We start from the raw sequence: 26,201 nt of genomic DNA on the forward strand, positions 1-26,201 counted from the left end.
TCTGTATGACAGGCTCTAGGTCCATCCACCTCACTACAAATAACTCAATTTCGTTTCTTTTTATGGCTGAGTAATATTCCATTGTATATATGTGCCACATCTTCTTTATCCATTCACCTGTCTCTGGACACTTAGGTTGCTTCCATGTCCTGGCTATTGTAAATAGAGCTGCAGTGAACATTGTGGTACATGACTCTTCTTGAATTATGGTTTTCTCAGGGTATATGCCCAGTAGTGGGATTGCTGGGTCGTATGGTAGTTGCATTTTTAGTTTTTTAAGGAACCGCCATACTGTTCTCCATAGTGGCTGTATCAATTTACATTCCCACCAACAGTGCAAGAGGGTTCCCTTTTCTCCACACCCTCTCCAGCATTTATTGTTTGTAGATTTTTTGATGATGGCCATTCTGACTGGTGTGAGATGATACCTCACTGTAGTTCTGATTTACATTTCTCTAATGATTAGTGATGTTGAGCATCCTTTCATGTGTTTGTTGGCAATCTGTATATCTTCTTTGGAGAAATGTCTGTTTAGGTCTTCTGCCCATTTTTGGATTGGGTTGTTTGTTCTTTTGATATTGAGCTGCATGAGCTGCTTGTATATTTTGGAGATTAATCCTCTGTCAGTTGCTTCACTTGCAAATATTTTCTCCCATTCTGAGGGTTGTCTTTTTGTCTTGTTTGTGGTTTCCTTTGCTGTGCAAAAGCTTTTAAGTTTCATTAGGTCCCATTTGTTTATTTTTATTTCCATTTCTCTAGGAGGTGGGTGAAAAAGGATCTTGCTGTGATTTATGTCGGAGTGTTCTGCCTATGTTTTCCTCTAAGAGTTTTATTGTGTCTGGTTTTACATTTAGGTCTTTAATCCATTTTGAGTTTATTTTTGTGTATGGTGTTAGGGAATGTTCTAATTTCATTCTTTTACATGTAGCTGTCCAGTTTTCCCAGCACCACTTATTGAAGAGGCTGTGTTTTCTCCATTGTATATTCCTGCCTCCTTTAACAAAAATAAGGTGTAGGGCTTCCCTGGTGGCACAGTGGTTGAGAGTCCGCCTGCCGATGCAGAGGACACGGGTTCGTGCCCCGGTCCGGGAAGATCCCACATGCCGCGGAGCGGCTGGGCCCGTGAGCCATGGCCGCTGAGCCTGCGCATCCGGAGCCTGTGCTCCGCAATGGAAGAGGCCACAACAGTGAGAGGCCTGCGTACCACTAAAAAAAAAAAAAAAAAAAAATGAGGTGTATATATTTTTTTCAGGGCTACTGATTTTTTTTTAATTTTTTTAAAATTTTATTTATTCATTTTTGGCTGCGTTGGGTCTTTATTGCTGCACAAGGGCTTTCTCTAGTTGCAGCGAGTGGGGACTACTCTTCGTTGCAATGCGTGGGCTTCTCATTGCAGTGGCTTCTCTTGTTGCAGAGCACAGGCTCTAGGCACACAGGCTTCAGTAGTTGTGGCACACGGGCTCAGTAGTTGTGGCTCACGGGCTCTAGAGCGCAGGCTCAGTAGGTGTGGCACACGGGATTAGTTGCTCCGTGGCATGTGGGATCTTCCCCGACCAGGGCTTGAACCCACGTCCCCTGCATTGGCAGGCGGATTCTTAACCACTGTGCCACCAGGGTAGCCCAAGGTGTATATATTTTTTAAAGCACCTTGCCCCCACCCCTGGATTCAAATTCCTTTCCTTGGTTAAGTACTGACAGTACTAATCCAGCCCAGAGAGGGGGAGGAGGCTGGCCAGTCTTCGCTCAGAAGCCCTCAGCCAATGAGATCTCTCCAGAGTAAGGTGCAGATGGGAGGAAGTGAGGGATGAAGGGAAGAAATGGGCTGGAGGGACATCAGGAGTGGAGCCAGGACTGGGGGGAGGGGATTCTGTTACAGGTACCTGGGGACCTGTTTGTGACTTGGTCTCCAGGGAGGGATGCCCCCCCCACCCCACCCCACCCCCCCCCCCCAACACACGCACATACACTGTGTCCTGTGCTTCTCTGGTGTGTGCCGCACCTGCTTGGCAACGGCTGGGCCATGAAGCTCAATCATCCAGCAGATATTTACTGAGCTCCTGAATCCAGTGCTGGCTTGGCCACAATGTCCCTGTGCCTTTCCGAGCCTCAGTTTTCCTCATCTGAGAGGCAGGGAGGCTCATCCCTGCCTCTCTCATGGCACCAGCCTAGAGGGGAGATTTGGTAAACCAGCCCGTGGGAAAACACCATAAAACAGATTACAGTGGTCTTAGCTAGACTGTGTCAGGCACCCTGGGGTCAGCGGAGAGTGAAGTTCGGACCAGTCCTGGGTGGGATGCTGTCTTAGTCCTGGGTCTTAGCAGATGGCCTGGTCGGCCCTCAGGCGGGGAGTTTTCAGGCAGCTGTTGGTGGCTCCTCTTGCTGTGCTAAGACCAGGTCAGGCTCGTCCCTGGGGTCTTCCTGAATTTGCTCTGCCCCAGGGGCTGCTCAGGATAAAGGAGTTGAGTTGACAGGTTGGGGAGAGGTAGTCAGAGAGACCAGGAAGGTCTCCACACAGCGGCGAGAGTTTGCCTCGTCCTCCAAGCCAACAGGAAGGCCCTTTTGGGTCCCGCTCTGGTCGTTTCTGCAGCTCCTTTTTAGTCCTCAGTGGTGGCAGGGATGAGGAAGGGGACGTTCCATCATTTTTCTAATTTAATGGCACTTTAAAGCATTAGCCAAGTTCCTCCCTCCTATTTTATCAACGGAGAGACCGAGGCAGGAGGTTGAGGGCCTCCTGCCACGTTTCCCAGCGAGTCAGCAGCCTCACTGGGATGAGAAGCCAGGTGTTCAGGCCTTAACTCTCACCATCTTTCCCACATCGTCCCAGTCTTTAGTTTCACTTTGGGGTTAAAAACCAAAGTGAAAGGAAAAGGTAAAGCAGGAAGCAGCCGCTTCAGACCCAGCCCAGGCTGGGGTGGGCCCCGGGGGACCTCACTAGGCCTCACTAAGAGAGGAGCAGACCTCTTCCCTTGTTCTGGAGGCCCGGCCGGGGTGGGGGCCGGGTGGGACCCTGCAGGGAGAGGCGCCAGGCTGCAGACCAGGGTGGCCTTCTGGCCCGGCCTGCCCCTGCGTGGGAGAGAGCCAGTTCCACGGGTTCCCCGGTAAAGTCAGCCTCACCTGGGTGTGGCCCCAGGTGGGGAGCTACTGCCTTTGAAATTCCTGCCCTTCTGGGGCAGTGCTGGGCTGGAGGTGGGCCTGGGACATCAACCCTGGCTTCTTCCCGAATCCAGCTTTCACAGAACAGTTCCACACTCCCTGAAGGTAAGAGCTAACGTCCTGTCTCCGCTGAGAAAACTTTTAAACTTGCGGTCACTGTAGGCACTTACCTCACCCCCCGGCGGTTTCTTCTTAAGGACGCAGATGGCCTGAAAGCCTTTTGTCCTGGTTGCAGTCCCAGGGACTTGGAGAGCACAGGGCGTAAGGGAACCGGAGCCGTGCTTCTCCAGTTGATAGGTGGCCTCCGACAAGCCCCTTCCTGGCTCTGGACCTCAATCCCCATTTGTTTCTTGGCAGGAGCTCTAGCTCTGCTGTTCAGCCGAATAGATTTTGGTCCCCTGGTGAGACTAAAATCATAACACACGTTTGGTTCGCCTGTGGACTTCAAAGATTAGCCGTTGCCAAACTAGCTGGGGTCTCAGGTTCCTGTTTCTCTTGTGCTGTTTCTAAGGAAGTTCTCAGCCTTGCCAGAGCAGATAATGGTAGCAGTTTTGTTGCTTCAACGAATAGGATTTTTGTCTACCTCTCCTCTGCTCTGCGTAATCCCAAGGTCCCCAGGCGCAGAGCTGTGTTCGTTCAAGTCCACTCCCTGACGGCGCACGCTGAGCACACAGTAGGTGCCCTGAAAGTTGTGGCTGAGTGACTGCACTGATGAGCCACACCGAGCCACGCTGCTCCCCTGGGTGTCAGAACCTGGCACTTATAAAGCCCGACTGTGTACGAAAGCCCTCACACCGATGGTCGGGCAGCCCCGTAGTTAAGAGCATAGCCCTGGAGTCATGCTGCCGGGGTTCAGATCCTGAGATGCCACCTGGAGCTGTGAGGCTTTGGCAAGTTGCTTAACCTCTCTGGGCCTCCGTTTCTTCACCTGCAAAATAGAGGTGATGATATTACCTGAGTCACTGCGCGAGGACAAGAGAGAGAATGTGTGTGTGTGTGTAAAGCACTCAGGACAGTGCCAGGCACAGAGGAAGCACTTAAGAAATGTTTGCCCCTGCTCTTCTTGATATCCAAGGGGAGACAGAAGACTTGAAATATTTAAAGACTGTGCATGTCCCATGTCTGGAAAGATGCAGGTGCACTTGGTATTTGGAGAGGAGTTAATCATTCGATGGCTCTTTGTTGAGTGTGGGGCCCTGATGGGGAAGATGCAGCAAATCAAGGCAGGCTTTAGAGAGGAGGTGATCTTCAGGACCTCAAAAGCTGGGTAGGCTCCAAGTGGATGGAGATTTTTAAGGGGAGGCTTCCCTGGGGACGGGAGGGGAGGCAGGGGCTGGTTGTCCAGGGGCCTGGGGAGCTGAGATCAGGCTAGAGAAGCCTGCCCAGGGCTGTCAGAGTCCACCAGGCACTCAGAGTCAGGGTTTATCTCGGCAGGGTCATCACTCCATTGGGCAGTATCCTGCTGGGGACTGCAATGAAGAGTCTGCTCTTGAGTGTGTTGTGAATACAGTAATAGTTCAAGGCTCTCCTGGAACTTTCTTGCCTTCCCAAGCTTCCCACGCTTCATGACGTGACTGTTGGCCCAGCACAGAGCATGGTAGCAGTCAGGAGGTGTTTGCCTGTGGGGTAGGGGGAGCGGGGCTTGTCTGACAGCACCTATAAAGGCAGGGCTGCCACTGCTACTGCTGCCCCAGCAGTCTTCTCAAAGGGGGTGCACGCAGCAGTGCGTGGGAACAGCCCAGGGGAAGAGGACTTGGGTTCATCCCAGCCAGCTCCTCCCCACCCCACCTCCACTTTCTTCCCAAACAATCAGCCATTCATCCCAGGTACTGAGCCAGGGGAAGGAGAGGGAACAAGACAAACCTGGTCTCTTTCCTCATGGAGCTTGGAGATCTCATCCAGCTTGGAGACGCCATTCAAGCAGGTACAGACACACAACATACTGTCTAATTGGGATGAGTCCTGAAGGAAACATAGTTGCCGAGAGGGACTTATTCAGAGAAGATGGGGAAGGCATCTCAGGGAAGGTGGGGTGGAGGATGGGAAGGAGGCAGTTAAGGCAGACTGGGAACAGCAGGGGGCAAGACCCCAAGGTATAAAGTGTTTGGTGTATTTAGGGAACTGGGAGAGGTTCGGGTTATGTCTGGTAGGGTCTGCAAGGTCAGGCAGGGCCTGGCTGGGCTTGGCAAGCCTGGGTAGGTCTGAGGCCAACAGCTTTGCTCACCCAGAGGTGTGATAACGAAAGTATTACAAGTGATTTTTGTTTTCAAATTAACATCAGAGCTTCTGAATACTTGCATCGTCATCATTATTATTATTGTTATCATCATCATCAGATTTTCATACTGATTATTAGTCATCAAGAAAAGGCTTCTTTAGCACTCCCTACTTATTGCTAATGCCCTTTCACATACTACTTCACAATTCACAAAGCCCTGTTGCTTCTGTTGCTGAGGGAGGCGGGTTGCAGTTATTACTGCTGTTTTTAGAAATGATGGAACAGAGAGGTAAAGTGACTTGTCCAGAGTCACACAGCTTAATCAAGATTTGAAGTCCTGATTCACTACTCTTTCTGTACTACCAACTGCTTTTGTTTAAGAAGGCCAACGCGGAAGTTGCTATTTCTTTTTAGCCAGATTGCTATTCCAAAATGATCACAGTTTAAAAGTTTGGGTATAGAATGATGTAACAGTAATTGTGTTAGGGCAATGGGATTAAAATCACTTTTTAACTGTTTTCTATAATGTTATACAATATATTTATAGTTCTTTTTTAAGTTTTAATTTTTTTAACCTCCACACAATCTCCCATCCAACTCCTTTCCAAGGTTCTAACACATCCATTTCCACCCTTGTAGATCTCCAGTCTTTTTGATTTTCTATTTAAATTCTTTCTTTTTCTTTTATTTCTATTCCCTGAATCTCAGGAAAGAGATTGTAGCAGATTATAAATCAGCCCCTGCTCACAAATACGTTTACGTCAAACCAGAAATCAAACACTTCATGCTTAAAGTAGCTTTCAGTATTTTATTTTATGACTTATGGATTTGGGGTGGAAAATCAGTTTGATAGCTGGGACTCGTTTTTAGAGAGTTCCTCAGTAGACTCCGCACTAGCCCACTTTTTAAAAAACTGTGTTAAAGTGCACATAAAACTTTACCACATGGACTTCCCTGGTTGTCCAGTAGTGAAGAATCCGCTTTCCACCGCAGGGTTCGATCCCTGGTTGGGGAAGTAAGATCCCGCGTGTTGCATGGCGCGGCCCGAAAATAAATTACCGCTTGTACTGCCTTTAAGCATGCAGTTCAGTGGAATTACGTGCACTCACATTGGTTTACAACTATCACCACCCTCCATCTCCAGAGCTCTTCTCATCTGGCAAAACTGAAACTCTGTACCTATTAAACAACTTCCCATTCCCTCCTCCCCCACCCCCTGGACACCACCCTTCTACTTTCCGACTATATGGATTTAACTACTCCAGGTAACTCATTCATTAGTCCATTTTAAGGAGGTATATTTGAAAGGGAGAGTAGGTTTCATCTGGAAATAATGAACTCTTGGTTAACTCTCCAAGTTAATGCAACTCTCAGCTTTATGTGGCTGTGTTCCAGCAGAGTTTTTAAAAGGCTGCTCGTCTCCCAGGAGGGCTCTTCCCACAGAGGCAGTGTTGGTTCCAACGCCCGTGGTGGCTGTGTGGAGCCTGGACACAGCTTTAGGATCCTTCTTAACACAGGCAGGTACTACCAATTAACCAGAAGTAGCACACCTGTTGGAACCTGTGCCGTCCACAACCTAGTGCAGTACCCAACTTTTACAGATGGGTGTCAGTCCTAGGAGGGGAAGCGACCATTTGAGGGGCAAGTGATATCACAGGTCTCTTTGTGAGAGACGAAAAGGGCCTGGTAGGACAGCCCGAAGCCTGGGGAGGTGATTAGTATGCTTGTAAAAACATCAGGGCAGAGTAGCTCCTGGAGGGGTAGAAGTTGTCAAGGTAAAGTCCGCTTTCTTCAGATGCTCTTTGGGATGCTGGCTTGGGCTTGAGATCTTTGTAAGAGTGTATTCTAGTCAGAGTCTGCCAGCAGAAGGGAGAGACCAAATTCGTCTTTGTACGGTGATTTCTAAGCTTTGTAGGAATGTGTGTGTCAGCCTCCTTGTCAGCCAACTTGTATTTTTGTTGTGAGACCAGATGCTGTGAAGGTTGGGTTCCGGAGACTGAAACCTGGAAGGTTTGCACTCACTTAGCAGATAGAACACTTGCTGTGTGACGCTGAACAAATCCCTCAAACTCTCTGAGCCTCCATTTCCTCAGCAGCACAAGGGGCGATGGTGAAAACAACTCTTTGTGGGGATCAAATATAAGGACCTCGGACAGTGACTGGGCCAGGGCAGTAGCCAGCGATGCCTGAGCAGGCAATAAACACCGGTAACTATGACGATTAGTCGCTAATATTCAGCGAGTCCTTACAGTTGCGGGGTGCTGGTGACTTTCCCTTGGGGAGGTCTTCTTTTAAAAAGACCTTCCCAAATGTCACCATGTTGTGCTTTTAGAGGTGGTTGGGAGAAAACTCGAGTATGGAGGGTATGGAGGTGTGAGGGGTAGGCCTATAGTCCCTGCTTGTCCCAGCACTTCTGTCTTTTGCTTGCCAGGTCGCCCCTCACAGACTTCCCTACTGCTGCATTCTCAAGTCTTCCAGGGGAAGGCCCTGCAGGCCTGTCTAACTTTTGGGGTGAAGTCAGAGACAGGGTCCCACGTCGTAAGTGGCAGCAGGATTTGCCTGGCACCCCTTCTGGGTGCCACAGGCATGGGAACCTTGCAGTCCCTGCCTTCAGGGGACTCAGGGTCTAAATGGAGAAGGAGAAAAGTAAATAGGCCTGTAAAACAGTGTGATGGCAGGGGCCTGTGGCACCTCTAAGCCTGGGGCGTGACCCAGTGAGGGGTGCCTGGCGGTGCGGAAGGACAGTCAGGGAAGGCTTGTAGGGAGTGATGCTGGAACGGAGACCCGGAAGAGGCGGTGGGATTAGGGAGGAGGAGGGGCGTTGCAGGCAGGGAGCAGCCTTGCCAAGACCCGGACGCTGGGAACTTGGGGCGTTGGCATGAAGAGGGTGGCAGAGAAAAGTTAGGGGGTGCTTGGCAAGGCAGGGACACAGAGGCCACTACCCTAAAATGTTAGAGTAGTGACACAGGTGCGGCATGGGGTGGGGGTCGGCTGCGGTCCTCAGGGCACCTGCCCCAGGCCAGAAACCCCCAGCTTCTGGCGCATGGAGTCCTTGGAAGGCCTAGAATCAGGCAGCTGCTCTGTGGGCCCCTTGCTCAGATATTTGGGCCCCTCAAGTGATTGTAATGATAGTTCCTCACCTGCCAAGCCCTTTCCCGCCTGTCTTCCCAAGAGAGTCTCACAGCAGCCCTAGGGCAGTGAACAGGGCGAGTCAGCATTGTTCCCATCTTACAGATGGGTGAGAGTGAGGCCGGGGAGCCTTAGTCGTACAGTGAGTGAATGCAGGAACAGTGCTTACTCTCAGGGCCTCCTGACCTACAGGCCACTTCTGTAACTCAGCAGCAGGTATGGCGGGGGGCGGGGGGGAAGGGAAGCCAGTGTCGGCTGGTCTCTTGTTCTGAGGATGAGTTTATCATCTCAGGCAGGAGCTCTGTGCTGCCCGGCTGTACAGAGGAAGGTGTGTTAAGCCCTGACCGTGCTGCCTTAGACCTTAGATTTAGTCCTCCCATCATTTCCCCTGTAGTTAGGCCATTTGAACCTTTTCCTCCCTCTCCTCTGCTAGTTGGTAACAATTCTCTGGAGGCAAAAAAAAAAAAAAGAAAAAAAGAAATTGAACTGTGAATGTCACACACACAAAAATGATGTCTGATGTCACCTCCATTACTGAGTGTGAAGTAGGAAGACAGAGAAAAGAGGAAACATCTCAGGCCTGGAAGGAATCTTAAAGGTCACCCGCGGGGGCTTGAGCCCCTCCCTGCATCCATCGTGCCTGTGTCTAGCCTAGCTGATCACCTCCTAGGCAGCTCTGCCCCTTAGAAACTGCCTCCTTATAATGAGGCAAAACCTGCTCCCCCTTAACCCCCACCTTCCTGTCACCCCTCTGGTTGTGCTGTAATGACCTGGACCACATGGACAATGTATGTGACAGTCTCCTAGGTATTTGAAGACAGTAGCCATGCCCTTCTGAATCCCCTCTTTTCCAGGCTACTACTCCCGTCTCTCTAAGCACCTCCTGCCTTGTGTTAGACTAGGCATGGCTCATGGCGCATGTGCGTCACACCCCATCTGTGGCAAATCTGTGACAGACGTCACCAGTCAGTCGCAGCACTCTTGTTCAGTCAGTCCCAGGCTTTCTCCTGCAGTAGTCCCTGTGGCTACGCCCAGTCGGTGGAGTTTTACTTTATTGTGAGTTTCTTGAGGTCTGAGGACTACTAACACTGGGTGGGTCCCTAGTGCCCACCCAGAGCCCAGTGCGTGGCCTACTTGTCGTAATGGGAGGATGGATTAGAGACTTCTCCCTGTGCGATTGCCCCCTTCTCATCGGGCTCCAGTTTGGCAGTGTCCCTTGTCCAGAATCGCCAACAGTACCCACAACATTATCCAGAGTTCAGTGGGGCTGCCCCCTCCCTGGTCCTGCACCTTCTCTGTCAGTGTAGCCTCAGACCGTGTCTGTGATCAACTAGAGTCGCTAAGACATTTTCCCACGTGTCTGTTTTCTGTGTAATTGTCCAAGTTGGGGTCCTGAACTCAAAATCTTAATATAAGCTCTGAGGACTGGGCCCTTGTCCCTGTCCCCAGGCCTGGCACCAGGGAAGGCGACCTGGCCTGGGCTGACCTGAGCTGAACTCACGGTTTTCCCCATTCACTTCTGCTCTGTTCATTTCAAACCATCTCTTGGCCGCCCAGGATTCTTGGCTCCGGGTTCTGACACCCGATATGCCACCTGTCACTGCAGGCACAGTGAATGAGCCTGTTAACACCGTCTTTCTATTCTGGGATCCGCTTGGTCATTCAGAACAATGAAAGAGGCCAGCAGTCGAGGTGCACAGGGCCTGGCGGTGTCTGGCTTTGCACACTGGATGTGGGCCCCTGTGACAGCTTGTAGAAAGCTAGGCTTTTGTGACCCATTACTAGGGTTCGACATCAGCCCTCCAGAAGTGAGGGTGGTTTTTGAGGCTCTTTCTTCTAAGTAGTACTTCCCAGGCTGGGCTCCTGGGACCTTAGGGCCTTAGAAAGACCACAACAAGGTCCACGTGCTAGAGCCAGTATTTGAAAAGTCAAATAGTATTTGAAAAGCCAAATCTTGGATTCTCCACCCCCGACTCCTCCACCAGGCCAGACAGGGGCTGTACACATCAAGTTTTTGTCTTGGACTGGAACCACCGTAGCAGCCCTGTAACTCTGGCCATCTTCTGCTCATCAGCACTCCCTACTAGTGTTTATAGCTTTAATGTATGAGAAAATCATGATGCAGGAACTGCTGCTTGGAAGCTGGCGTCTCTTTCAAGCTTGGACTCCCAGGGGTGGGGGTAGTAAGGTATCCTGAGGGGTAGGATAGGGGCCTCAGCAGAGCTGCCAGCAGAGCCAACTCTGCCGGCAGGTCTCTGGGGATAGATAAAAGGACATTTGCAGCAGACTCCAGCACAGAACAGGCGGCGAGGGGTGAACGTTGCCTGACAGGTTGCTTACTGGATTATGGTCGCAGTGTTCGTGGAAATGTTTTTTGAGAAACAGCATGCCGTCTGGGGTCCCCTGGTCGGGCTGGAGGAGGTGGGGCTCAGCCACACGCGGGTGCCTCCCTGAATGCCTAGGGCTGGTGGTCTCCAGGCTGGGAGTCAGGTGGCCAGAGGGAACACACCCACACTCAGAGCCCCAGGCAAGGTCCCTGCTCTGCCACCTGATCCTCAGGGAGTACATTTGCCTTTCTGATCCTCAGTTTCCTCATTTGTACTATGAGGAGGTTGAATTAGTCCGGTGGATCCCAAAATACCATATGGAGGAAAAAAAGAAAATGGAGGTGCTCTGAGGGCCCTGGCGGGGGGTGGGAGTCAAAAAGCCTCCCCAGGCCCTCTTGAGGGCCCCCAGAACCTGGTTTGAAAGTCACTGGAATTACTATCTCCTCGGACCCTAGAATTTAGAGGTTTACACATCCTTGTTCCAGTCCCAGTACCCCATCAGCCAGCTTTGTGACCTGGGACGAGTGGCCTCACCTCTTTGGGCTCTGCCTTGAGGCTGTAGTGAGATTTAGCCAAACTGGGGAAGTCCTGAGTGACTGGGAAACCACGTCAGGGGTTCTGGTGTTTCTGGTGGAGGGTCAGAGTGTCCAGGACTGCACATCCAGAAGAAAAGGGCCTGAGGAAGGGCGGTGGGTGGCAGTGATCACAGGCAGAGCGGGCCACCTTTTTCTTCCACGTGCTAGGGTTCTGGTCCAGGGGCACCAGGCCTCTGACCCCATGGCCAGCAGAGCCAGAGGCAGCCACCATCTAACCCACGCAGAGGATATTGCCAAACCCTGCATGAGGACCCAAGATTAGGGTCCTGACTGGGAAACTGGCCTGGCCAGAATCTCAGCCAGGCCCTGCTAAGTGCACCTAACTCCAGCCCTGGTCAGTGTGGTGAAGCAGCAGCTACAAGTGCTGGCTCTGGAATCAGAAAACCTGAGCTCAAATCCTGGCTATGTGACCTGGGGCTGTTCACTTCTCTCTGGGCCTCACTTTTTTCCTCTTTGAAATGGGAGTGATAGGCCTGGTGAAGAGTTGATGAGCCAATACAGTTAAAGCTTTTCATGCTAGGCCAGTTCACGGCCAGCCCTCAGTCGGGAGATGCCCGGGAGCTTGTGAAGGCTCCTGACCGGCAACTTCCTGTCCTCAGAGAATCAGCTGACCTGAATTGTGGGTCCATCTGGAGGGCATTGCTTAACCCTGTCCTCCAGCACCTCTGGCCTGAACATGTCAGGACAGAGCCACCTCATACCTTTGACCCCAACTGGTGTGTGAACAGGGCTTCTAAGGAGCAGCTGTCTCTGGAGGGGGCGAAGGGTGTTGTCCCAGCAACCAAGCTGGTCCCTCTCGGGCAGCTGCTCCAGGCCCATGAAGGGGGGCGGCCATCTGTGCTCTGGATGGGGCTCTCCCGCCACCTGTGCCCTGGTGCCAAGAGCCTGCAAGCAGAACTGGCCTGCCGACCAGAAGGGGCTTCTCTGCTTTTGCCCAACAGACCTGAGACACCACCACCAGAAGGGCCTCCTGCTGCCTCGATCTCAAGGTTCCCAAGGGTCTCCTGCCTTTCCAAGGGGGAGGTTCTAGTGGACCGGCTTCCCGGGGAGCAGGGGGAGAGGGGCTGGAGCTCCAGAAGGAGCAAGGAGGCCTGAGGACAGCTGTTCCAGCAGTCACAAACCTGTGTGCCACGGGCCACGTTAGCAGGCAGGCACGTACCTGCCCAGTGTTTTTTAAAACTTGGAATTGACTAACTCCATTTTTAAAAGAATTAACTAACTCCACTTTTAAATTTAGAGGTTTTATTTATTTATTTTTAAGGCCAGATTTCTGGCTTCTCTCACCCAGGTCTTCCACGTGACAGCTGTGGGCCAGAGGGGTTACATGCATGGTCTCCTGTAGACGTTTAAACTCGTGATGCCCATTCAAGGCCAACCCACTTAGCTGGGGAAACGAAGGCCCAGAAAGGATTAGACCCTGTGCAAGGTACACAGTCGACCACAGCCTCACAGAGCACGGCCACTGTTAAAAGCTAAAAGCCTGTTCTCTCATCTATAAAACATCAGTGATGATTATCTCCCCTCCCAGGCCTGTGTCTGGAATAAAGTAGTACCTGGCCCAGGACTCACTCAGTCATGATTCTTTTAAATCTGTACATATGATATGCCTTGCCTGGAAGATGTTGCCGGAAGCACTGCTTGCTTTCTTTCTCTGCCACCTTTCAGAAATGGTTATTTTTCAAGTTGTTTCTGATGCCCAGTGCTTAGGGTTTATTGAGCTCTCGTTCCCACAGCTTCATTGCCGAACTTCAAGCAGAGCTGCTCCAAGCTTTACCTCCCACCAGATTGTGCTCCTGTAGTGTGTGTGTGTGTGTGTGTGTGTGTGTGTTGGGGGCTGACCTGAAGGGAGCTTTTCAAAGCGCTCGCACTGGCCATTAGATTCCGACTCAGAGTCAGGAGTAAATCATTCTTCCCTGAGCTTCAGTCTACCCAACTGACAAATAGGGGGTTGTTCATTAATTCAATAAATACTTACTGAGCCCAGCCATGTATCGGGCCTGGTGCTGGGAAAGCATCTTAATTCTATAAGGTATTCAGGGTCCCCACCCTCAGGAATCTATATTAGATACTCGGGATCTCTGTCTGGTAGGGGAGAGAGACAAAAGACAAGTGAACCAGTAAGTTGATCAGTGCTCGATGAAATAAACAGGATCCTCAAAGGAAGAACAGCAACTTTAGACAGGGTGGTCTGGGAGGCCCTCATTGAGGGCATGACCCCTGAGCTGAGACTTGAGTGGGAAGCAGAGATGAGAGCAGGATGGGAAGGAGTAGGTGTGCAGAGGTGGGGGGTGGGGATCATCTCAGACAGGGAAACAGCAGGTTCAAAGGCCCTGAGGTCGGCGCATGCTTGGAGTGTTTGAGGAATAGCAGTGTGACTGGAATGGAATCAGCAAGGGGAAAGTGCAGGAACTGAGGCTGGAGAAGGGGTCAGTGCCTGTAGTAGGCCAAGGTGGGCAACTTCATGGAGTGGGGAGCCTTTGAAAAGCTTTAGAAATGGGAAGCATTAATCCAATTTGTACTTTAAAAAAACTCCTCAGGCTGCTTTCTGGAGAGTGAGTGTGGGTGAGTTGGATCACTGACAAAGCAGGGAGGCCAGAGGGTAGAAAGTGGAAACCTAGACCAGGGTGGTGGGGTCGAGAGAAGCCCGGCTCTGTGACATGTGCTTTTGTGGGGGAGGGGCAAAGCCTTACAGATGGGGGAGGCCTGGGAAGCAGGGGGCAGGACTCCCCAGGCTTCTGGAGTGTGTGATGGAGTGCGTGGGGGTCCCCTCTTTAGAAGAGCAAGGCCGATGGCGGGGAGGAGAGGCTCAGATTCATTCTGGACACACTGAGCTTGAGATGGCCTTGGCACCTCACACAGAGCTGCCTGGTGTGCCGGGCTATTGAGAAAGGAGGCAATGCGCCCTTCCAGCTGCAGTCAGGTCCACGTGCTGTACATCCTCTGACTGCAGGCCAGTTTGGAGGGACTTTGTGAGGGATGCTGTGGGCAGGAAGAAGATACCACCGTTCCCGGTGTCCAAGCAGCCCCAGGAAGCCACGGACCCTGTCCAAGAAGAGGCAGCCCTCTCTCAGGCCTCCCTGGCTTCCCTTCACCAGCTAAATTACCTAAATGCCACTTTGCCGAGCCATGCCCTGCTCAAATCTGTCTTCCCACGCCTTGGGCTGTGCTGCCCCGCTCCTTTGCTCGGAGCATCCCTCCACCTGAAAGCCCTGCATCTCCTTGCCCCTCAGTGACTCTGGTCCATCCTGCCGGACCCAGTCAACCTTCATGTCTTCCAGAAAGGTCCTCAGCTGTCCCCCAAAAGGTGATCACTCTCTCCTTCATCGAGAAACCGTGGTAAGTGGAATCATAGGGGCCACCCCAGCATTACAAACATCTTCATGTCAGCCATCTCTTTGAATTCTACTCAGAGCACATTGGGAGTCACACCCCATTTTCTGGGTGAAACAGCTAACATGTTCAAGGCTGTTGCCTCTACATGACCCTTACAGAGTTGGCACAGTGGGCGGGACATAGGGTAGGGGTCAGGCTTCAGGCAGCCTGGGTTCAATCCCTGGCCCCAACACTGCCTGGCTAGAAGGTGAGCTTGGGCGAGTCTCCCCACCTCTCTGAGCCTCACCTGGAAAACAGGGCAGTGAGAAACCTACCTCACATATCTTTTCTGAGGGTTCATCTGGCCAAAGTACAATCCATTCTCATTATTCATGGTGCTCACATCCATAATGTCTCACAAACACTGAATTAGTGAATACTGAACCATTGCTCCTATGGGAAATGCAGAGTCCCTGCGTTTCTACCTGCTACCAGCACAAACCACCAAGGTTGCTGTTAAAGATGCCTTATTTAACATATTGTTGATTTATTAACACTGATCTAAGCACTGTAACTCAAGCCTGAGCAAAGCTTATCTGACACACGTGTTTTCTCCATAAGGCACATCACAACCTTCTTGCACTTAGGAACGTTGGACAACACTTCAGCATTATACTTGGGGGCCATTTCAAGCAGAGAAATCACCACCAACAAAAAAACACACAAAAATGTGAAAGCACAGCACTAAATAGACCAGGAAAAGGGTGCCTGTTTACAGTATGAGCTGAAACAAGAAGGCAGTGTTGCCTTGTTAACAGCCTCAGCCGGGAACCTGTGTGTTGGGAAACTCAGATTTTCAGGTTCTGCTCGTGGCTGCGAAAAAAGCCCCACCAGTATGAGCCTTAGCAAGTAGGCAGATTCGCAGATACAGAATCAAGAAGAGTGAGGACTTAGTGTAGATGGAGTGCTTGCTCAGTAGCACTGTTAACTTTGGCACTGATACCAACAGGAGGGCGTCCTGAGTGCACCCCTTCTGGGCAGGGCTCCAAGGGTGTGGCCGGACTCCCTAAGCTTTGTGGCTTCGTCTTTCCCAGACACCTTTGTAACCTCTTGGCTCCTGTGGACTTTGGGGTCTGAGGCAGGTACAGATTCTGGAAGCCCTGAGTGCCCCCACTGAAGGGCTTGTTCCACTTCCACTGGGTGGGTGGTGGCACCATCGGAAGGTTTCAAAGCAGTGGCGTGATGGGATTCCTCAAGTGGCCCATTGGCCAGGGTGGAAGAGGGACAGGAAAGGTAAGATAGGAGGGTGAGGGGCCAGGGAGCGGCGGTGTGGGGCGTCTAGGGGAGGCTGGCTCTAGAGGGGGGGAGAAGGGAAGGATGGGGAGGCAGGTAGGGAGCCCCTGGTTGTGGGCAGTGGGGAGGAGCCCCAGGAGGATGCTGGGGTAAGAGGTGCTGCCAGTCTTTCTTGCTGGCATTTGCAATTGAAGTTTGATGTTGTTACTCTTAAGGTACAGTGAGGGAGGTGGTTTCCAGGCTGGCAGAGGGGGAAAGTAGAGGGCACATGGGCCGTCGGCAGGAAAGTGGCTCTGAGAGGTCAGTCTGTCCCCGATCCTGACTTAGGTCCTTGGAATTCTCTCCCAGCTTTCCCTGCTTTGGGGGAAGAAACAGGGAAGGAGGGAGGAATTTGAGGCTAGGTGGGCGGGAGCCGTGAGTTCTGCTTTAACCGTAGCACACAAGTGAGCTCCCCGATTTAGCTGCGTGGTTTGACCGGTTACTTGTTGGGTGAGAGAAGGAGGGCTCTTACAGGCTCTCAGCCCTTCCTCCGACAAGCCGGGCAGAGTCAGCAAAGGAGTTTAGGGGGTTCTGGCTCTGAGGCCAGCTCCATTCACGTGGGGTCTTGCATGGGTCCGCTGCCTCTTATGTAAAGCCTGCAGCCATGGCTCCTACACTGTTTAGGCTGCTTCTCCTTCAGCACCCCTGCCAAGCTCGGGCCCTTGGGAGCCAGCAGACATGAGGACTAGGCTGGGCCTCCAAGGCACTTGCAGGAGGCTATCATGCTGGGGCTGCTGGGGAAATGGAGCCACAGCCAGTACTCTGAGCACCTGAAGCTCTGATTGGCCATCTTATACACCTTGACATTAAAAAAGCAAGATGTGGAAACAAATTCATTCTGACCTGAAAAATAGAGTTTGCAGGATAAAATCTAGGGCAGAAGGCGGAAATGAGACAGAGGGAGCTTCTACTTAGAAGAAGCAAGGACTTGTGCACAGTGGGGCAGGGAGGCTGGGCTGGATGTCTGGGGCCGGGGGCAGGTGGCATCACACAACCAGCTTCTGTCTGAGCCTTGGCGTGATGGACCGGCATGGCCAAGGTGAGGGCAGGGAAACATGCAGCCCCCGGGCACAGCTGTGCAATGTGCAGACAATGCTGTGTCTCAGTGATGTGTCACTCAGGATCTTTAAAAATATGCACAAGGACCAGCTGGAGGAGACAGTCACCCTGGAGTGATGTTCACCCCCAAGCTTCCTGGGCAAATCTGAAAGTTTTCCAAGAATGAATGGACAGAGAGTTGGACCCATATGCCATTTTGGTGTAAATTGTGGCACATAGAATATCTCCCCAGGGCAGGGAGGACCGCAGTTACATCCTGGCCGGGCCAACATCTTGGGTCTCGGGGGCACTTGCTTCCCTCTAAGGTTTAATTGGCAAATGATGGTTGTGCACCCTCTGGACTGGGGACCGGCTGCTGACCCGCATGGGACACACGCTCAGTCGGAGACCTGGCCACAGCCCTGAGTGCTCCAGAGGAGAGGGTCGGACTCTGCCTGGGCCAGAAAGGGCTGAGAGTGGAGGGACTGGCCGGAGGACAGGAAGCATGAAGGATGCGCAGAGGGGTTCCGGCAGAAACGGTGCACGTGCAAAGGCTTTGGCGCCTGAAGAGTGTGGTGTGTTTGCAAAGGGTGTGTGGGTTCTGTGAAGCTGGAAGGGGCATGCTGAGTGGGTGGGAGGGCAGGAGGTGAGGCTGTAGGGATGGGTGGGTGGGACCAAACAGCAAGGGCTCCAAATTTGAGATGGGACTAGAACCTTGGGTTCTAAAGTGTTGAGAGCCTTCACTATGGCTAAATCTTGATTTTTGGCAACCGAGGGGTTTTTGTAGCGATGATGAGGTTCTTCTTCTTATTCAACAAATATTTATTGAGAGCTTTCTATGCTTGAGATATTACCCTGGGCCCGGGACACGACCTGCTGTGCCAAGACAGACAGAGCCCCCAGCCGCCTCAGGCCTGTAACCATCAACAAGTAAATGCCTCGCTGAGCTGATGACAAATGTGATGGGCGCTCTGATGGAGATCCTGAGTGATGGGAGAGTAGGGAGCAGTCAGGGGAGGCCTCCTAGAAGAAGTGACACTTGAAACATGTGAGGTTCTGAGAGAAGCCTTCCAGGCAGAAAGAACAGCTTGTGTAAAGGCCCCGAGGTGGGAGGAAGTGTGGTGGGCGTGAGGAACACAGACTGCCTGGATTGCCACATTGGAAGGGGCTGGGGGAGGTGTTGGCCTATGTTTCTTGGCATTTCACGCCTGTGAAATGAGAGCTGTCCTGTGGATTCGGGCCCCATCCCCCTGCCCTGGGGGGGACAGTGCTCACAGCTGAGAGATGCCCCGAAATCCTCTCCATTAGTCACACCGCTTGTCTGGCTGTCACCTGTGCCCCAGGAGACATAGAGAATCCAAGATGAGTTTACTTTTTCTTCTTTCACTTCTGGCCATCTGGCCTGGCCTCCTTCTAGTTCACTTTCTCTCTAATGAGTGGCTGCGTCAGCAGGACTCTGGCCTACACAACCCTGAGAGAGAGGCTGGAGGGTTAGTCCTCTGTCCAGACCCTTGGACAGTCACATTATCTCCTGGGTGGGGCAGGTCCCTGCACAGACTGACTCCTCCAGGCCAGTGTTAGCCCCACCACAGGTGGGGACAAGGACCCTGACTGGGGTTACACGGCCTCCGCCAGGCTTAGAGCCCAGTTCTGGGTCCTCATGCTCACTGCCACCCCCTTTAGGGGCATATTCCCCCCCTTAAACATTTTGAGCAGATTAGGGCTTCGCTTTTCTAATCTGGGGCAGAAGACTCCACTGAATCTTTCTTGGGATATTTAGGCCAAACAGACAAACAAATCCTGAAATCCCCAATGAGTCGTGTCTCTGCTGGGCTCTGGTGGTCATGGGCTTCGACGGGCTTCTCTACGTGTCCAGCTCTTGGGGGAGACTGCCCCTGGCTGGTCAGAGAACCAGTACAGCCTCCCCACCAGTGTCTGGGGAGTGGTAAAATTTTGGCTCACCCCCTGTCCTCCAGGCCTGTCTCCCTCTGTACCAGAAACTAGTCAGAGCCACGCCAGCACTGGGCTGTCTGAGCCTTGACCTCTGTGATGTAGCCTATGTAATCACTCCCTGTGGCCACGCAACTGGTATATGACAGAGCTGGGGTCTGAACTCAGGCTTGTCTGGTTCTCTTCTGCCTTCTGGCTTTTGGATCCTCACTACCAAAGGAATGACTCTCAAATGGTAGAATTTCAGGCAATGGGGAGGAGGGATTCCTAGCAGGAGTCTCCCTTTCAGTCACAGTGAGGGGAGCCTCCATACTTACCCTAAAATGAGAGCATAAATGGGAAAATGCTGTGAGTTAGTCAAGAGCTATGTGAATACGGTGTGCTGTTAGAACTCCTCCACCCCCACTGAACAGATAAAGGTACTAAAAAGTTCACTGGGGGACAGGGACTTCGGTGAGGCATTGTCGGGGCCTGGAAGCCAGGCCCCTGGCTCCTGCCCCTCCTCCTCCAGCTGTCAGGTCTCAGCTTGGATGTGCCCCTGCACACTGGCTCCAGAGTCCAGCAGGATGCTGAGGGGCAAAGTGGTCAGTGAAAGCCTCAGACACCTGCAGCCCCAGCCCAGCAAAGGTGGGGGGAGGCCCGAGGCCCGGGGAGTGGAGTGTGGTGGGCTGTGCAGCCGAACAGATGTGGTTGTCACTTGCTGTTGGCAACTCTGGGCAAGTTATCTAACTTTCTGAGCCTCGTGTGCCACATCTTTAAAATGGGCGTAATCATACCCCCACCTCACAGAGTCACCGTGAGGTGTGAATTACAAAGCCACAAAGCTGCTGAGCACAGCTCAGTAAGCGGCCCAGCTTTCGGCTGTCAGCCTGTGCCTTACAACCAGCTGAACACAGGAGCTCATCTTCCAGAGCAGGCCTGTTCCTTTCCACGGGGCAGGGCCCTGGAGGGTCCTTCTCCCGCAGACCGAAGCCCCGCCTCCTGCCCCTGCACCACCCTTCTTGGGTTGGGGAGTCAGAGACTGTGGGTGTGTCTGTCTGGGGGGATCCCTGAGCAGAACTGGGAAATTTTGAACAGAGGAGGAACAGTGCTCTTGGCTCTGAGCTCCCAGAGCACTTGGTCACCCAGACTAGGTCAAGCACAAGACACGGCTCCCAGTTCCTGGGCTTTTCTACTGTGGCCTCTATTGCTGTTGAAGTAGTTGTGTCACGGCTGTTTCTCTGCTGATGGGGCTCCTAGCTTTCCTGGACCCCAGTACAGGGCCTGGCTTAATACACGTCTATCAGGTGAACAAACAGATGGATGGGCTTTTTATATTACATTTTTTATTGTTAGGTAATTGTATATGATTTACATACAGTTGTAGGAAATAATACAGAGGGATCCTACGTACCCTTTACCTGGTTTCCCTCAATGGAAAAATCTTGCAAAACTGTAGTATAATTATCATAACCCAAATATTGACATAGGTACAACCCACCAATCTTACTCAGATTTCACCATTTTCACTTGTATCACCTTGTGGTTTTTTAGTTTGATGCAGTTTCACTGCATGTGTAGGTTCATGAATCCACCACCACAGTCAAGATATAGAACTCCCATCCGGGGTCCTCCCTGTCGCCCCTGTATAACCAAGTCCCTCCAGCCTCCCCATCACTCTCTCCCCCTAGTCTCCCCACCAACCACTAATCTGTTCCCATCTCTATAATTAGGTCATTTCAAGAATGCTTTATAAATAGAATCATGTGGTTTGTAACTTTTTGAGATTGCTTTTTCCCTCGGTGTAATTCACTTGAGATTCATCCAAGTAGTTGCTTGTATCAGTGGTTCATTTCTTTTTGTTTCTGAGTGGTGTTCCGTGGTCTGGGCGCACCACAGCCATTCACCCATTGAGTGGTAGGTCTCTCGGTGAGCTTGTTTCCACTTTGGCCTATATCAAATAAAGCTGCCGTGAACATTCCTATATAAGTTTTTTGTGAATGTGTTATCATTTCTATGGGATAAATGCCCAAGGTGCACTTGTTGGGTTGTATGGTAATTGCATGTTTACTTTTCCATGGTTTTATCATTGTATACTCCCACCAGCCGTGAATGAGTGATTCCAGTTTTCCACATCCTCGCCAACATTTGGTGTTGTCACCGGTTTTTATTTTGGTCATTCTGATGTTTGCGTAGTGATATCTCACAGGAGCAGATGAATGGATTCTGCTGTGCCTTGTCACTGCCCCTGTGGCACTGGGCCTCATTTTGAGGGTTTCCATTGAGCCATCACCATCACTGTGATTGGCAGTCCCTTGAAGGCAAGGCTTAAAACCACTCCTCTGGCTCCTCTTCTGGCCCGGGCCTCACCCGGGGAGAGGCTCATTTCAGTCCTCACTGGGGAAAGGGCAGTTGGAGTTAAGATGCTGAGAAAAGCCGCTGGATGTGACCCAGCCCCTCACAGCAAGTAGCTACTGCTGTTTGAAAAGCACCTCCTGTTTCAGAACAAAAAGTTCAGCGTTTACGAAGCCAGCTGTGGGCCAGCCCTGGGCCAGATTCAGAATGGGACTCTGAGACACCAACTCCCACCTATGGCGGGTCCTGGTTCCCTGAATCTTGGTGGAGAACAGAGAGTCTGACCGGGCGTGATGGAGTCTTGGGGGAGGTAGACTGGTGTGTGGGGTTTTCACATAACAAGGTGAGGGGTGGGGTGGGAATGGCAAGATGTGGGGAAGGACAGCTGAGCCCTGAAGGATGTGTTGGTCTCTGACCAGACAGGGAGAGGGCATCCAGGCAGAGGAAACAAGGGTGGAGGGAAGGTAGGGTAGGAGGAAAAGACCTGGGCAGGGGAGTGGTAGGTCTCTCGGTGAGCTTGAGGACAAGTGAGGTTAACCATTCCTTAGCTGTCCTGACCGTCACTCTGCTGTCACCATCCAGCCCATGCCCCGGACGGGTAAGACCTTTGTGTGGGACTCAGGTGGAGGTTGTGTTTGGTCCATGTGGGCATCCCCCACTAGGCTTGACCTTGGCTCAGCATGAAGGTGGGCAGGGCCTGTGTGTGTCTTGGTCATTGCTGTGTCTGACCCCCATTCTCCTGCTCCAGAAATCCTCACCGAGGCCAGAGCTAGGGTCAGGTCAGGTAGAGCCTCAGCCCTGAAAGGGGCTCGAGAGGGCTGGGGCCTCACCTTCTCTCCTGCCCTCTTCTCACCCATCTGCAGGTTCATCATGCCTAGTGGCGTATAAGAAGACCCCGCCACCGGTCCCTCCGCGCACCACATCGAAGCCGTTCATCTCCGTCACGGTCCAGAGCAGCACTGAGTCTGCCCAGGACACCTACCTGGACAGCCAGGACCACAAGAGCGAAGTGACGAGCCAGTCCGGCCTGAGCAACTCGTCGGACAGCCTGGACAGCAGTACCCGACCACCCAGTGTGACACGGGGCGGAGTCACCCCAGCCCCCGAGGTCCCTGAGCCACCCCCAAAACATGCAGCTTTGAAGAGCGAACAAGGGACGCTGACCAGCTCCGAATCCCACCCTGAGGCCATTCCCAAAAGGAAACTGTCGTCTATAGGAATACAAGTAGGGGCCCCTTTCGCACTCTGTCCTCGGCCCACGCCGTGCACCTGCCTGCGTGTAATTACATCTGGTGGAGGCCCACTAGGTCTCTTGGGCAAAGGTGGTTTGTCTGTTTTGGGGGGTCGGCCCCAAGTGGCCAGACCAAATTCCACCCATAGTCACGTCTTCCTCACGTTCACCCGAACATGCTGCGGGCTCTGCAGCTGTGGGCAGGTGTCCCTGCTCCAACGATGGGTTGTCCCAGTGAATGTAGTTACACTCAGCCAGCCATCTCCTGTCCACTGTTTGCCTGTCCACTGTCTGTCTGTTCACTCCACCGTTTGCCCTGGCAGCTGACGCGTGGGAGGCGGGACTGGCCTAACAGTTCTCTGATCCAAGGTCAGCTCCGGTGCGGAGGCCACAGCCCCGCCTGGCGGTGGGAGCAGCGTGGAGCGTAGACGCCGAGGGCCAGGGGCCCAGGACTCAGGGCCCTGGAGCCTTGGGGGTTGCTCAAGGGGAACTTTGCCCAGAGCCCTCTCGGGCCTTGGGGACAGGTAGGTTGCTTGAGGTGCCAGGCCCATGTCAAATTGAGAAGTGGGATGTCGGTCCCAGTGCATCCCTCTGTGAGAAAGGATCCAGGCAGATAATTCCCCGGGACCAAGTGGCCAAAGCCAGCAGACCCTTCAGGAAGCCAGGCTCACTGTGCGCCCATGGCCAGGGCACACAGCAGGGCAGGGTGCGCCAGCTTCCCCTCCACTGCTTCACTGCACCTCCTGCATGCACTTAACATCAGTAATCTGCCTGCTGTTAGCTGAGTGGGGAAAACTTGGGCCCTGCCTTGCAGCTTTCAAGAGTTGCTCTAAATCCAGACTAAAGTGGAGCATACTCAGGGCAGGGAGGGAGGGCAGCTACAGTGAGCTAAGAGCTTGTGGGAGGCAGAGCCCCTCCAAACCCAGAGGGCGATCAAGGAGGTCCAGCTGGTGTGCACTGTGGCTTAGATTGGACAGGATCTCCGTTTCCCCAGCCACCCCTGCGCAGTGGGGCATGGCCGAGTAGATGACAAAGCACCAAAATTACAGAAGGAACATGGGACTCAAAGGGGGGCAGAATGGACCAGAGATGGCTCACTGGCCGATTTCTTGCACTTGCCTCTTGGAGAGGAAAAATTTGGGCACATATACAAGAAGAAAGTTGGCCAAGAGACTATTCAGTTTTCTGGGCTCCTTCATAAGGGGTCCGGCCCCTGTCCTGTACAGCTCTCAGGAGAGACTAAGGAATACAGAAAATAGTCTAGTCCCAGGGTCTTTGTTTGGGCAGCCCCACCCTCTCCTTGGCCAAACCGGATGTTCTTATCTTTCCAGAAGACCTGAGAGAGTTAGACTCACCCTGATCCTTTCACTCGGCAGTTCACACAGGGCTGAGTACTCTGACTCTTGGGCTCATCCAGGCTGCTCCCCCGGGTTCACCCCACCCCCACTCCATGCTCTCCAGGCAGCTTCTTGAGATCCGGTGATATTGCATCCTCTGAGCTGGCTCTTGCTGAAGGAGAAATGCAGCTGCACCCCCCTGGCAAGGAGGAGCCTGGTGCTCAGTCCCTGCCCGGGAAAGCCTCCCTGGCCTCTGTGAAGCCAAGAGACGAGAGTCTTCTATTTCCAAGGACACCCCTACAACTCTCGTCCCACCCCTTGGTGCCTCGAGCCCTGGGTCAAGTGTGTGTTCTCCCTCATTCATGAGCGGTGGCGGAGGGGCTGACCTGGCTGCTCTGTGGCCACGTACCTCTGTCCCGGAAAAGAAAGGTAGGCCCAAGGAAAAGAAAGGTAGGCCCAAGGCATCACTGGTATAGAGAAAGAGTGCCAGCTTTGCACGTGGCTCCCCTGGCCCATCCAGCGCTGAAGGTAACCTCAGCCAAGTGTGATCGAGGCCCAGGGCTGGCATTCCATAGGGCCCAGGGACTTGGCCGGCTCTTGCCTTGGTTGCAGCTTTCAAATCCAGAACTGCTGTCCAAGGTGTGCCCCTAGTGCCGGCGCCTCCAGCCTGCCCTTCACCTGCAGGGTTGGGGGAGCGATCTTTGCCTCGAGACAGCCCCGCTTCAACTACACCAGATAACGGCTGTGGCTTTGTGTGTGTGTGTTTTCTTTCTCTTTCGTTGTCCTTTTTTTTTTTCTTCTCTCTGATGCGTGTGAAGGAGAGGACTAGAAGGAACGATTCCCACCTCTCGGAGGACAACGGACCCAAAGCGATCGATGTGATGGCACCCTCCTCAGAGTAGGGAAAGCCAGTCATCTCCACCCCATCCCACCTCCCACCCACCTGCCCGCCCGCCTCCGCGCGAATGAGCAGTGCCCGGCTTAACCTGGTCTGGCCTCGGGCCCACGTGCAGTGTCCGCATGCCTCGTGTCTGTCTGTCCACACGTCCACACGTCCGTTTGCGTCGTCCCACTAACGTGAATTTCAGCAGCAAGTGTGGTGTTTGTTCTTTATTTTTGTCTTTGTCTCTGTGCCGTTGCTGTCGTTGTCCTTCAATAAGGTTGACTGCATTCAGCCGGTGCCAAAAGAGGAGCCCAGTCCCGCTACCAAATTCCAGTCCATCGGGGTTCAGGTAGAGGACGACTGGCGGTAAGTGGCACCGAGGTGTTGGCTGCCTCTCCCCTCTCCTCTCCCTCCCTCTGCTCTCCCCTCTCCTGCGCCTTCTCCTCCTGCTCTCCCTAACCCACTTCTCCTTGCTGGATTTCTAGTAACCGAGCTGGGTTTGGGGTGCGGGCGGTGGCCCAGGTGTGGGAGGCTGGGCGGGCGGGCGTGCTCGCTCAACGAGCGCTTGCTCTGTGAGATTAATCAGCCACGGGGGCCGAGGCCGGGTGGAGACATGGCCTGGCACCCCGATGTTGGTGGGCGTCCTGGCCCCAGTGCAGTAAACAGGCAACCTTATGACCTTGTCTGTGTGTGTGTGCGTGTGGGCGGGGTGGGGGCTGAGCAGAGAATGAGACGGGGGCTGTGGGACCCGCTTCAGGCGCATGGTGAGCAGACGATGCATCCGTTTCTCTGTCTCCCGTGTGTCCGGGTCGGGGTGGCCTCTGGTCTCTGGCCCTCTGGGTGACTCACCCCTTACTGTCCCCACCCCCACTCCACCCCGCACCCACAGAAGCAGCGCCCCCTCTCACAGCATGTCCTCCCGACGGGACACCGACTCGGATACCCAGGATGCCAACGACTCGAGCTGTAAGTCATCTGAGAGGAGCCTCCCGGACTGCACCCCACACCCCGACTCCATCAGCATCGATGCCGGCCCCCGGCAGACCCCCAGGATTGCCCAGATCAAGCGCAACCTCTCCTATGGAGACGACAGCGACCCTGCCTTAGAGGCATCCTCGCTGCCCCCGCCCGACCCCTGGCTGGAGACGTCCTCCAGCTCCCCCGCGGAGCCAGCACAGCCAGGTGCCTGCCGCCGGGACGGCTACTGGTTCTTGAAGCTGCTTCAGGCAGAAACGGAGCGGCTGGAAGGCTGGTGCTGCCAGATGGACAAGGAGACCAAAGAGAACAGCCTCTCTGAAGAAGGTGGGTGCTGTGAGGCCGGCCCCGGGGGCGGGGCGGGAGGGGTGCGGGTGCCAGCCCCA

General features: G+C 53.2%; 1 protein-coding gene across 3 annotated transcripts in view; it reads left to right on the forward strand.

The window, feature by feature from the left end:
- Window positions 1–26,201, forward strand: part of DLGAP4 (DLG associated protein 4) — a 91,013-nt gene that overhangs the window by 32,000 nt on the left and 32,812 nt on the right. For 2 of the 3 annotated variants that reach the window (XM_065893538.1, XM_065893540.1), the window contains 3 exons: window positions 22,253–22,614; window positions 25,118–25,206; window positions 25,730–26,142. In XM_065893538.1, coding sequence (XP_065749610.1) covers window positions 22,253–22,614; window positions 25,118–25,206; window positions 25,730–26,142 — 864 coding nt within the window. Of the gene's footprint in view, window positions 1–22,252; window positions 22,615–24,775; window positions 24,856–25,117; window positions 25,207–25,729; window positions 26,143–26,201 lie in introns of all 3 variants that reach the window. The other variant, XM_065893539.1, reaches the window with a different exon arrangement.

This window comes from Phocoena phocoena, chromosome 15 (genome assembly GCF_963924675.1).
Source record: "Phocoena phocoena chromosome 15, mPhoPho1.1, whole genome shotgun sequence".
Classification (NCBI taxonomy): domain Eukaryota; kingdom Metazoa; phylum Chordata; class Mammalia; order Artiodactyla; family Phocoenidae; genus Phocoena; species Phocoena phocoena.